Source organism: Mustela nigripes, chromosome 2 (genome assembly GCF_022355385.1).
Source record: "Mustela nigripes isolate SB6536 chromosome 2, MUSNIG.SB6536, whole genome shotgun sequence".
Classification (NCBI taxonomy): domain Eukaryota; kingdom Metazoa; phylum Chordata; class Mammalia; order Carnivora; family Mustelidae; genus Mustela; species Mustela nigripes.
Window position 1 is genome coordinate 59476310 of NC_081558.1, and position 13805 is coordinate 59490114.

Genomic DNA, 13805 nt, shown 5'->3' on the forward strand with positions numbered 1-13805 from the left:
AGGAAGTTTTGCATGGTTTCCAGGAAGGGATTCAGGCTTAATTTCTCTTTTCTGTTCTTTTGGTCAATGTGGCAGAATCTGGGAAGTGTTGGGTTGGGCTTCTCTGCTCATTCTTCTCCTGGGTCCCGTCACCTCTCTGGCTGCTGGAAGTGCCGAGCTGATGCTGGTGTTCAGGCTCTGCAGCTTACTGCAGGCTGTCCTGAGGTCCTTGTGCTCCCTTCTGTATCCAGGGGTCCATCTTCCTGGGCTGGCTCCCCTTGGTCCTCAACTGGAGGAACTGTGGAGTGAGCATCTCAAACAGATCACAGCAAGGCAGGCAGAAAATGGGGCTAGGACCCAGTGTAGAAAATTCAAGGAAGTGCTCACCCTTGGGGTCACACATGCACCTCTCTAAATATTGTGCCCTGGGTGTCTCACCCACTTCACACCAGTCGTCTCTGGCCAAGAATGAATGATGCTGTTCTCTCCACCAGGGAGGGAGGACATGGCTCGTCCTACAGCCCTTATGCACCCAGTCAATGCAAGGCAAGTGACAAAGTTAGCCTTCAATAATACTGTTATTGAGATTTAATTTACATATCACAACATGCACCCGTTCTGTGTAGCATTTGATGAGATTTGACAAACTTATACACTGATGTAAGGACTAACATGATCAGGACAGTGATCATTTCCATCACCCCAACATTTCTTCATGCCCTTTTGTATGAACTCCCCCCACCTTCCCCAGGCACAGGCACCCAATCGGCTGATGTCTCCATTTTTTTTTTCCCTTATGAGCAAACCTCTAAAATGACCCTTAGTGACACCTGCCTCCTCAAAGGTATTCACACCCTGGAATGTGGGCTGAGCCCAGCGGCTTGCTTCTAACCCATGTGGAATGGGATGTCGCTTCTGTGATTAGTTTACATAAGATCATGACTTCCATCTTGCTAGCAGACTCACTCTGTTGGCTTTTTGGCTTGTACACTTTGAAGCAGCAAGCTGCTGTATCAGAGAGCCCATGTGGCAAGAGACTGAGGGTAGGCTCTGGCCTACAGCCAGCAAGGAATCAGATCCTGCCAGCAGCCCGTGAATGAGCTGGAGTGTGGCTCCTTCCCCAAGTGCAGTCTTGGAATGACCGCAGCCCAGCTGCCACCTGGGCAGCAATCCATTAGAGGCTCCGGAGCAGAGGAGCCAGCCCAGCTGAGCCCAGATTCCTGATCCGCACAAAGGGTGAAATAAATGTGTGTTATATTAAGCCACCAAGTTTTGGGATGATTTGTTATGCAGCAACCGATAACCAATACAGCTGGTTCTAACATTTCACATGAATAATACAGTCAGTCTGGCTTCTTTCCGCGCAGTGTGTGTAAGGTTTGTCTGCATTGTTGCCTGTGTTAACAGCTTGTTCCTTTTTTACTGCTGAGTAGATTTCTATAGTGTGTAATGGCCCCTTTACATGACCACACCCTAATCCCAGGACCCTGTGAATATATTATACTACTTGGCAAGGGAGAACAAAGGCGGCAGATGCGATGAAGGCTGCCAACCAGCTGACCTGGAGATGGGGAAATGAACCTGGGTTGTCTGGTCGGGCCCAGTGTCATCATACGCATCCTTATAAATGGAGGAGCGAGGCAGGAAAGAGAGTCAAGAGTGAGGGGGTGTGGGAAAGACTCAGCTGGCATTGCTGGTTTGAAAATTTAAGGAGTCATGGTGGCCTCTGGAAACTGGAAGAGGTAACAAAAAGATCTCCCTTTCAACCTCCAGAGACGAATCAAGTCCTGTTGGTGCCTTGATTCTAGCCTGGGAAGACCCATTTTGGAATTCTGGTCTTGAGGACTGTAAGGGACACATCTGTTGTAAGGCACTCTGTGTGCAGTCATTTGTTACAGCATGCACACGGCTTGTCTGCTCCCCTGCTGTGGGCATGCAGGCTGTTTGTTTTCTTTTCTTTTTAAAATTTTATTTATTTTAGAAAGAGTGAGCAAACAAAAAAGCATGACAGGGAGAGGGGCAGAGAGAGAGAGAGAGAATCCTAAGCAGACTCCATAGAGCAGCACAGAGCCTGATGTGGGGCTTCATCTCAACCCTGAGAACATGACCTGAGCTGAAATCGACAGTCAGACACTTAAACAGCTGATCCACCCAGGTGCCCCCAGCATGTGGGCTGTTTCTTGTTCTTGCCTATTATGAATAATTTTGCCGTGAAGAATCCTGGGAATTTTTTTTTTTTTTTATGTATGTTGTCTCTAATACAGCCACTCTTCCAATGTTGGAACAGACTTCTCATTCGTTGTAGTATAAGTTTTTAATAGAGACTTCAACTTTAAAAGCAGTTTTAGGTTCATGGCAAAATTGGGCAGAAGGTACAGAGCTTTCCTAAATATTCTCTCCTCACACCTGCCTTCCCTCACCATCAACATACATTTGTTACAATCAATGAAAGTACACTGACACATCATTATCACCCAAAGCCAATAGCTTCCATGAAGGTCCACTCTTAGTGTTGTGCATTCCATGGGTTTGGAGAAATGTATAATGACATGTATCCATCATTAGGGGTATCATACAGAGTCATTTCATTGCCCTAAAGATCCTTTGTGCTTCACTTACTTATCCTTCCTTCCCCCCAAGCCCTGGCAACCACCAGTCCTTTCATCATCTCCATAGTTTTCCTTTTCTAGGATGTCCTACAGCTGGAAACATACAGTTGTAGCCTTTCCAAAAAGCCTTCTTTCACTTAGTAATATGGTGTTAATATTCCTCCCTGTCTTTCCATGGCTTAATAGCTCATTTGGGAGGGGGCACTGAATGATACACCCTCGCTGGAATGTGCCAAGTTTGTTTATCCATTCACCTACCGAAGGACATCTCGGTTGCTTCCAAGTTTTGGCAATTATGAGCAAAGCTGCCATAAACATCTATATACAGGTTTTGTGTGGACATAAGTTTTTAACTCCTTTGGGTAAATACCATGGAGTGTGCTTGCTGGATCATATGGCAAGAGTATGTTTATCTTTTTAAGAAACTGTCTTCCAAAGGGGCTGTCCCATTCTGCATTCCCTCCAGCCATGGCTGAGAGTTCCTGTTGTTCTGCATCCTCACCAACATTTGGTGCTGTTAGTCTTTTGGATTTGGGCCATTGGAATAGGTGTAGATATTAGTATCTTATTGGTTTAAGTTGCAATTCCTTAATGACATTTGATGTTGAATATCTTTTCATATGATTATTTGCCATCTTTATCTATTCTTTGATGAAGTGTCTGTTCAGGTCTTTGGCCCATTTTTAATCATATTATTCATTTTTTATTGTTAAATTTTAAGACTTCTTTGTATATTTTGGATAACAGTTCTTTATCAGATTTGTATTTCACAGATATTTTCTCCCAGCCTGCGACTTGTCTTCTCATTCTCTTATCTTTCATAGAGCAGAATTGTTAACATTCATAGAATCTAGTTTATCACTTTGGGATTGTGTCTAAACATCACCAGACCCAAGGTCACCTAGATTTGCCCCTATGTTATCTTCCAGGAGTTTTATCGTTTTGCATTTTACTCTTAGGTCGATGATCCACTTTGAGCTAGTTTTTTATGAAAGATGTAAAGTCTATGTCTCAATTCATTATTTTGTGTGTGGATGTCCAGTTGTCCCAGCACCATTTTTTTTTTGAAAAGTCTATCTTTGCTCCATTGTATAGACTTTGCCCCTTTGTCAGAGATTAGTTGACTATATTTATGTGATCTGCTTCTGAGCTTTCTATTCTGTTCCACTGATTTATTTGCAAATAACACAGCGCTTGATTACTGTAGCTTCATAGTAAGTCTTGAAGTTGGGTAGTGTCAGTCCTCCAACTTTGTTCTTTTCCTTTAATAATGTGTTGACTATTCTGGGTCTTTTGTCTCCCTATATCAGTTTGGCAGTATCCACACGATAACTAGTTGGATTTCCATTGGGATTGTGCTAACTCTATAGATCAAGTTGGGATGAACTGATATCTTGACAATACTGAATTTCTTTACCTATAAACATGAACTAGCTCTTTTTAATGATTTGATCCATCATCAGAATTTTGCATTTTGCCTAATATAAATCTTGTACATATTTTGTTAGTTTTATTTATTTTATTTTATTTTATTTTATTTTATTTTATTTTATTTTATTTTTTAGAGAGAGATATTGAGCAAGTGAGGCAGGGGCAAGGAGGGGCAAAGGGAGAGGGAAAGGGAATCTTAAGCGGGCTCCATGCTCAGAGGGGAGCCCAAATCGGGGCTCGATCTCATGATCCTGAGATCATGACCTGAGCTGAGTTGAGTTGGATGCCTAACCAACTGAGCCACCCAGGTGCCCCTTGTTAGTTTTATATGTAAGCATTTCTTTTTTGAGGGTGCTAATGAAAATGGTATTATGTTTTCAACTTCAAATTCCACTTGTTCATTGTTAGTACATAGGAAATGAAGTTTTGTCTAGTAACTCTGTATTCTGTAACTTTGCCATAATGGTCTACTAGTCCAGGAGTTTTTGGTTGATTCTTTGAGATTCTCTACATGTCATCTGCCAAAAAGCTTTATTTCTTTCTTCCCCATCTGTATACAGGTATTTCTGCTTTTCTAAACTTTGTATTACCCCACTTCCCTTTTATGAAACATCTTCATTAGTACCTGTTTTTGCTAACTGAAAGAAAACTAAAGAGGAAGATATCCCTGCTTTTGTTCTTGATCTTAGTGGGAAAACTTGAAGTATGATATTAGCTGTAAGCCTTTGTAGATATTCTTTATCAAGTTCAGGAAGCTCTCTATTCCTAGTTAACTGAGAGCTTTTATTATGAATGGGTGTTAGATTTTATCTAATGCTTTTTCTGGATCTATTGATATAATCATGTAATTTTTCTTCTTTAGCTTGTTGATATGATGGATTACATTAATTGATTTTCAAACATTGAGACAGCCTTGCATACCCTGGAAAAATTCCACTTGATCATGATGTACAATTCTGTTTATACATTGTTCCATTCAATTTGCTAATATTTTGTTGAGGATTTTTACATCTGTGTTCCTGAGAAATACTGGTCTGTCATTTCCTTTTCTTGTGATGTCTTTGCCTGGTTTTGGAATTAGGTTAATGCTGGTCTTACAGAATGAGTTAGAAAGTATTCCCTCTGTTTCTGTCTTTTGGAAGAGATTGTAGTGAATTGGCAAAATTTCTTCCTTAAATATTTGGTAAAATTTGCCAGTAAACCCGTCTGGGTCTGGTGCTTTCTGTTTTGAAGGTTATTAATTATTGGCTCAGGGGAGAGGGGTGGAGAGATGGGTTAGCCCAGTGATGGGTATTAAGGAGGGCGTGTATTGCATGGAGCACTGGGTGTTACATGCAAGCAATGAATCAAGGAACACTACATTAAAAACCAATGACATACTGTATGGTGACCAGCATAATAAAAAAATTGTCTTGATTTCCTCAATAGATACAGGCCTATTCAGAAAAGTATATATATACATCTTCTTTTCTTTTCTTGCCCAGATAGGGCAGATGAGTTTATGACAGTTAATGCATACAGGCCATGACTCTCCTGGAAATAATAAAGTACTGGTGCTCAAGGACAGCTCAGCTGGCTAAAGACCAGCAACTGGAGCTCATCTCCAGGATTCTGCTCTGCATGTGTGTTTGTGTGTGTGTTATGTTGCCTGGTTCCTGGAACCTAGGAGTCTGCCTGCATCTCCGCAGCTCATCTCTCTCTCTCTCTCTCTGAGTTGGAAGGGAGTCACCCTGAAAAACACCAATGATGGAACCCTTCCCTCTCCCCACCCGGTCAGCCCTGGCAGGAGACTTATATGTGGAACTGAGTATTTTTCAGGGTGACTCCCAGCTTTCTAGGAGACACAGTCTTGCCTGAGCGTGCTGGTGGTTTTGCATCACCTGCAGGAGACTCTGGGCAGGAGATTCTCCATGGCAGGACATGAGCCAACAAGACATAGATATTCATCCATGAGGAACACGACTTCCTAGGGGGCATCAAAGCCTTGGGCTGGCTTCCACCTTAAGTCTTTGCTCCTGTTCTGCCTCTGCCTGGACCCTCTTCCACCAGATGTCTGTGCAGCTTCCCATGCCTTAAGTCTTTACCCCTGTTCTGCCTCTGCCTGGACCCTCTTCCACCAGATGTCTGTGCAACTTCCCATGCTCAGGAAGTGCCTGGGTCAAATGATGCTTTCCCCCGGAACCCTGCCCTCTCCCTCCACTTCAGTCTCCTTCTCATATCACTGTCTATTTTCCTCTGGCACATGTCACATCTACAAGTCACATCTGTGAGCCTGTCTGTCTCCATCAAATGTCAGCTCCATGAAGCAGGCCTTGCTTATCCTTGGAGAACCTTGACCTGGGCCTGACCCAGAATAGGAGCTCACCCCATGTTTGGGTGTGAAGGGATGATTTCTTGCTCCTGATCAGCCTCACCTAGTGCCCCAGCCTGATATGGCCCAGCCCTGCTGGGCCTCATGTCAGCAGAAACCCCCTGGGTGGGAACTCCTTGATACCTTGATGCCTCCTGCTGGCTGAAGGCTGCTCTGGGTGGAAATGGGACAAGCCCCATGTGTCTCCACCTACCTGACCTCTTCCCACCCTCCACCCTCCCAGCTCCCCTGCCCAACAAGGCATGACCTCTTCCTAGAGTCAGGCTTCCAGTGGAGCTTTCCAGAAAGTGGAAGCTAGCGCAGGGCAAGAGCCCTGGATGGGCGGATGGGTGGCTGCACAGCTCAGCTCCCAGTGGCTATGGGGGTCCCAGGATGACAGCCAGTGACAGAAAGCTCTCCTCCTCCCACCCAATCAGCCCCAGCAGGAGACCTACATGCGGATCTGTGTGTTTTTCAGGGTGACGTTCAGATCATCCAGGGCCTCTTCCATCTCCTGTGTGTTCTGGATGAGCGAGAGGTTTTGCTCTTCCAGCTTCATGAAGATGTCCAGGAGCTGCTGGGGATCTGTGAAGTACAGCTCCAGCTCCTGCAACCAGAGCCACGTGTGCAGGCTGGCTGGGCAGCACAGAGGGACTAGCTTCTGCAGCCCCACCCAGAGCGGGGCCACTGACCTCCCCGTCGCTGTCTGGATCCTCATACATGGTGGAGATAGAGCTTGACCTGCAGAGAGATGTGAGGTCAGGGCACTGCTGTCCAGCCTGGGGGGCAGAGGTCTGGTGGTGGTCTTACTTTACCCCCAATGGGGAAGCCTCCCGTCTCCTCCCACCAGCTGACCTGGAGAGGGCACTAGTTTCCCTCTTGGCCCCATACATGTCACACAGCAGTTAGGGGAGGGTTTCAAAATTCAATTAGTTCATGTCATTTCAGTTAGAATAGAACTCAGCCTCCTTCCTGGAGCCTATAGAACTCCTACTGCCCCCTCACCTCCCTCTGCTACCCCTTAAGTTACTCAGCCCCTGTTCCTACCAGCTCTCTTTCTGTTTCTCTGGTTGCTGACCCTATCTCAGGACCTTTGCACACACAGCTTCCACTGCTAGAGTTGCCTCGCCCCATTTATCATTCTTTTTCTAAGAACAACCTTCAGGGCCTTTTCTGCCCACCTCCCCTATCTAGATTTTCCCTTGGCACTTTCCTTGATGGTCCTACTCAGAGCTATCCTGTGATACTCGAAGCCACTTCTGCCTGACCCTGAGAACCCCAGAGGGGCAAGGACTATCCTGGGTTGGCCCTCAGGGTTGTGGGGGAAAACTATGAGCTTTGAGCACTCAGCATGGGGACCTAGGAGGCCCTGCTGGAGGGGACCTAACCTCAACCGACTTCCAAACCTGCTTTCATCACCCCTCCTGGCCTCCTTCAGCTTGGCCCTTGCCCTGGATGTGCCAGTTCTGGGGGCTGAGAAGCAGGTGGGGTAGGCTCATAGCCAGAGGCATCTGGGTCCCACCCATAAGAACCCAATCTGAGGCCTGCCTGACTCCAGGCTCTGACCTACGTGACAGGGAAAGGTGGTAAGTGCAGGACTCTGTGGGATCCCAGAGGAGGAACCCTGGAGGAATTCCCAGAAGAAGGGTCACAGTAACAGCCAAAGCACTCACCAGACCTGTGGCTCATACTGAACACTTGATGTCTATTTGGCAAATGAAGAACATGCAGCTTAGAGAACTGGCTACCTGCCCAAGGTCACTTGCAGGGCACTGCTGACCCATAAGGTACCTGAGAGTCTGCCCTACAGATGGGCATTGTCTGGGGTGGGCTGGACTTCAGCCCCTACTTGCCCTCTCTACTGAATGCCTTGTGCAGCCCACAACCTGCCCAACTGTACTCAGTGGCCCTGGTCACATGGCTAAAAGATGGAGGGACCCAGGTAGTGTGATCCTAGACCTCTCTTCTGAGGGATTGCCCCAGCATGGGGCCTTGAGGGTGAGGCTCCTGAGCTGAGGGCAATGCAGGCAGGGGAAGCATGCATAGCTAACCTCTTAGAGCCTCTGTTCAATAAGGAACTGGAAATGACAGTTCCCACTGGCCAGGGTTGCAGGGATCCAAGTTAACTTGAGGCTTGTGCCTGGCCCACCAATGGTGGCTACTCTTCTCCACAAGGCACAACCATGATGCATAAAGAGGAAAGTGAGCTCAGAAACTGGTAGCACTCAGGTCTCCTTGCAGCCCAAGAAACATCAGTTTGGGATGTGGGAGGTTGAGTAAGGAGAACATCAAAGGGAGCAGGGTATGCTCACAGGGGCAGAGATCAGGAGCTGGTGGGGGAGAGAACCATGGGGAAGGGTTAGCAGGCTATTGTAGAGAAGGAAGGAGAGAGAATGGTGCACTTAAGGGAAGAGCAGAAGATACAGACCTTGCACAGCAGAATGGTGGGGAGGTTCCTGAGCTCCTGGGCCACCCATTCTCTCCAACCCTTGTGCCACAACACTTACCTAAGCTGATAAACTAGAAAGCTTCCAAGAAAACAGAGGAGACTATTTCAGTGGGATTGGCAAAGATTTCTTACATAGGACACAACATTCACCAACCATAAAAGCAAAGATTGGCTAATTGGACTCAAAAGAATAACACTGAGAGACTAATAAGACAAGTCACAGACTGGGCAAATATAGTCATACTACTCTTTTACATGAAGGACTAATGGAAAACCAGAAGTGGAAGACCAATAATCCAATAAATATGTACAAAAATTGAATAAACACCTCACAAAGGAGGTGTCCTTATATATATGCCTTATATGTATGTCCTTATATATGCCAACATATATGTCATCATGAAAGTGTCACGAAGACTGCAATGAGATACTACCCCCACCCCCATAGGACTCCTGTCTTTTATTCTCCATATTCTGATCTTTTCACCCCTGGGGCTGAGCTGACTCCTGACTGGACAGACTGTCTCTCCCAGGGCTAGCCAATTCCTAGAAAGGGTAAAGGACACACCCTTGAATATGCTTTCCAGGGGCAAACCAACCAATACCAAGCTCTCATAGCTCTCACTATTCCCCTGCCCTGGTGGCCAGATAACTGAGGATACCCCTTGGCCCCAGAGCCCTGAAATTAATCAAGCTCACCAATCCTAAATCCACGTACCCCGCGCACTTGCCCTTTCCTGCAGAAACCACAAGAAGGGCTCCTGCCCACACCTCCCGCACTCCCTTTCTTCCGGACGCAGCTGGTTGCCTCCCCCTGTAGTGCCAGGCTGTGTGGCGTGCCCCCTCATGAGAACAGAGTAAAAACCACCTTTTCAATGACATCATCTCATGATGTGTGGGTCTTACCCACCGTCACATTATCTATTAGGACATGATTTATAACAACCCTGCCAGAATACCAAGACAGATGGGAACCTACAATAGCGTGATCCGAGGATCTGACCTGATGTGGGGCCGGACGTGGGGGTGCCGGCCGGAGCGGCAAATGTAGCAGCCACAGCAGGAGTCTGTTTGGCAGAAGCTGCCAACGGTTGTCGACTCACCTTGTGCCCCAGCAGTCCCACTCTTATTTCCAACCAACATAGTGCTCACACAAAAGAGAGTGCTTATACATACAAGTACAGGAATGTTTGCAGCAGTTTTAATGTGAAGAGCCAAGAACTGGGAACAATGCAAAAAGGCTACCAGTCGGAGAGAGGACCCAAAGAGTGGGGCTTCTTCATAAGGTGGGACACTAAGTGGCAACAGCCAAGAACAACCTGCTGCTGCACACAACCACGGAGATGCTCAGTGAAGGGACACTGGCCCGGAGAGCACACTGCTGCTGTTCTCGGTGCACCAAGTTTCAAAACAGGGAGAGTGTCCCAGGGCAACAAAGACAAAATAGTGTGAACATACTGGTGTGGGGTCTGATTGAGGAGGGCCTGAGGGAGTTCTGGGCTCCAGGAATATTCTGTTTGGACCTGAGTGTGATTACACGGGTACATATATGTGTAAGAACTCAAGAGTTGTTCACTTAAGATTTGTTCGTTTTGTGATCTGTTGACATAGCATAAGTATGAGAGAAAAAGAACAAAAGACCTAAGTCTGATCGCATCACTGGTTTGCTGAAGCTTCCTGGTTCCTGTAGGCTCTGGGCCTGAGGGTGCCAATTACACCTGGCTGTGTGTGACCCCATTTTCTCACCTGTCATGTGGGTACCCTCCAGGAGGTACTGGGGCTTGGCGGAGGGTGCTGACTGGAGTAGCAAGGGGGCAAGTAGCAGAGAGGGAGGCAGGGGTTGGCTGGGGAAGGGGTGGGGGGCTGGGGCAGGAGGTCTGTCTTGTGGTCACTGGTCATGGCTGGAGAACACTGGTGGGCATATGTGGGGGGGGTGGGGTCAGGCACTGCAGGAAGAAATCCAGGATGTATAAGAGGTGCTTGGTGGTCCCAGAGATGGTGCTGGAGAGGCTAAGGGGCAAGAGTTACTGGAGTTGGAATCTGATCCCAGGAGGAGGCAGGACCTTCGGCTAGAGCATCCAGGATGACTAAGAGAACTGTCAGACACTGGAATGACTAAGCATGACCAGCAGACCCACCCCTGTGCTGTGAGACGGTGGATTTTGTGTCAACTTGCCTAGGTTCAACATTATTCTAGATGTTTCTGTGAAGATGTTTGTTAGATGAGATGAACAAATCAGTAGATTTTGAGTAAAGTAGATGACCCTTCATGGTGTGGGTGGGCCTCATCCAATCAGTTGAAGGCCTGAAGTGACAAAGACTGACCTCCCATGAAGAAGAGGGAATTCTGCCAGCCTACTGCCTTCAGACTCATGCTGCAGCAGCAGCTCTTCTTCCCTGGGTTTCCACCTGCCAGTTACCTGCCTTGGCTCTCCAGTCTTTTTTTTTTTTTTTTAATATTTTATTTATTTGAGAATAAATAAATCACAACAGAGAAAAATCACAACTAGGCAGAGAGGCAGGCAGAGAGAGGAGGAAGCAGGCTCCCCGAGGAGCAGAGAGCCCGATGCAGGGCTCGATCCCAGGACCCTGGGATCATGACCTGAGCCGAAAGCAGAGGCTTTAACCCACTGAGCCACCCAGGAGCCCCTTGGCTCTCCAATCTTGCCAGGCTGGCCCAAGGGGATGGTCCAGATTGCATGGGACAGGTGAGACCCTGGCAGTGGCCCCTGGCCCTGTAAAGGCGAGCACCTGGTAGCCATCTGAGGCCATCCCTCCCCATAATCACATATGAATATCACTCTAGTAGCGCTAAGAGGCCAGGGCTAGACAGTCGAGGGAAGCTGAGAAGGACTACCACCAGCTGCTCCCTGGCTGTGCCGCTTATGGACAGATAGCAAGATACACAGGGTCAGCTCTCCAGTAAGAGGAAGGACGGGCATAAGAAAATCACCTTTGCTTGTATTTACGTTGAATCAGGAGGAAATGCCAGTATTCATTTGAGCTACTGAACAGCAACTTCTTATGGTTCAATGTACTGTTAGCATTCAAAGGCTGGAGAGGGGTGCCTGGGTGGCTCCGTGGGTTGAGTGTCAGACTTGTGATTTCTGCTCAGGTGGTGGTCTCAGGCTCAGTGGGGAGTCTGCTTAGGATTCTCTCTCTCCCTCTCCCTCTGTCCCCCTCCCCACCCCATTCATGCGCACGTGCTCTATCAAATAAATACATCTTAAAAAAAAACAAAAACAAAAACAAATGGCTGGCAGGATATCCTGTAGATAACAAATCTCGCTGCAGTGCCATCTGTGGCTTCTTGGCCCAACAGTCTGGGTGGGGAGGGGGCTGGAAGGAAGTGTGCCAGGCCTGGGGCTGGGTGCAGGAGGCTTAGACTTCTCAGCTTAGACCTTTCTATACAGTTGTGATTTTTCTGAATGTATTACTTAGTAAACTCCTAAAACTAAACAAGTTTTCAGTGATGGAGGAGGAGTAACTGGGAGTGACCCAGCAGCAGGGGGAGGTGGGGTGGGTATGGCTCTGGCCTTAGAGGCAGAGAGGTTTTTAAGTGGGGTAGGGATAGGTCTGCGTTGACTCGCGGATGTGTTTGAGGATTCTGTTTGTCCAAAGTAAGTGTCACACTTAAATCTGGGTAATTTTAGTAAAAATCCAGACTCTGGCTTTTCGTGAAAGGCTCCGGAACTCTGACCTCCTTGGCCAGCAGTCCCTGGCCACCGAGGGCTGGCAGGGGGCATATGTCTTCCCATTCACTGTGCCCAATTTGGCTGCCTGCACCGTTTATATCTGACTGTCCCATTAACACCTGAGTGGGCCACCTCAGGCATAAGTTGATCGAACCAGACAGAAATAAAACTGTTCAGAAAACATTTTGATTTTGGTGCTTAAGTCTGACTACACAACTTCTGTGTTGGGAATAGCCCTTCCTCATGGTCTCACCCTTCCCAGAGAGACTGGGCTCATCCTGGGCACCCCTGGCTCAGAGCCACTGCAGAGCATTCCCCACCAGGCCCCAGCCACTTCTCTGCCCTACCCGAGGCCCACTCACCCTTTGGGGTCCAGCTCACTGCTCAGGCTGGGCTGTCTGCTGTACTGGAGGCTCATAGTGCTGGATAGAAGCCGCCTCAGCCGTGTCACCGGCAGGGACTTCGAGGGTTTCTTTGGGCCCTGCCCATCTGGAGGAAGCAGAGGAATGGTTTCCACATACCCCAGCCCAGGGCAGGACTCTTCCAGCTTGGGGCAGTCACATACCTCTAGAGCTTGTTTTGCCCCCTGGTCCTACAGGAAGCAAGGGAGGGTTCCAGATGGCTTCGGCTGGAGCCAGAATTTCAGCAACACTGCTTGAGGGCACAGGGCTCCCCAGGATCCTCCCAGCCCTCTTCCCCTCAGTTTCAGAACGATGTGCATGGGAGGAACGTGCCTAGGGTCAGAGTTAGAGCAGGCCCTATCTTCCTAGACTGGATGTGTGGGCTGAGCCACCAGGCCCCAATGGGCACTTACTGCCTCTGGCTGGGGCTTTGTGAAGCATGGAAGGGGCCCAGCCTGTGGGTCTCCATGCCCTAGATGGACCCAGGGGCTGGCTGTCTCTTTTCTGCTACCTTTGTCCCCTCCTGTGGAGAATGAAATGTTCTCTTTTGGGGGCTCGGTGGCCTCCTTGGTCTTTTTGAGATCCTGGTGCTTCTTCTCCTTTTCTTCCAACCACTCCTTGGGCGACAGCTTGTATAGGAAGTCCTTGTAGATCTTGTAATGCTGCAAAGTGTCTTCAAATTTGGAGATTTCACTAGACCCGGGAAAGGGTGGTGAGGTCAGGCTCTGCCTGCTGGGACACCCCTCCAGAGGGGACTGCCCCTGAAGCCTGGCCACGCCTGGCCAAGCCTGGCGTGCTCCTTGTTCTCCTGGGGACAGGCATGGCATCACTGCTGTGCTGGGGAGATGACATTGCCCACTGGGGACCAATGGGGCTCAGACCTCCACGGTG

At 48.1% G+C, this 13805-nt stretch overlaps 1 protein-coding gene across 4 annotated transcripts in view; it reads right to left on the reverse strand.

Moving 5' to 3' along the window:
- The window catches only part of CFAP100 (cilia and flagella associated protein 100), a 49432-nt gene that overhangs the window by 12027 nt on the left and 23600 nt on the right, over positions 1–13805 (reverse strand). For 3 of the 4 annotated variants that reach the window (XM_059390471.1, XM_059390468.1, XM_059390469.1), the window contains 5 exons: positions 13426–13607; positions 13079–13105; positions 12876–13002; positions 7062–7110; positions 6825–6976 (listed from right to left, as the gene is read on the reverse strand). In XM_059390471.1, the coding sequence (XP_059246454.1) occupies positions 6825–6976; positions 7062–7110; positions 12876–13002; positions 13079–13105; positions 13426–13607 (537 nt within the window). The remainder of the gene's footprint in view (positions 1–6824; positions 6977–7061; positions 7111–12875; positions 13003–13078; positions 13106–13425; positions 13608–13805) is intronic. The other variant, XM_059390470.1, reaches the window with a different exon arrangement.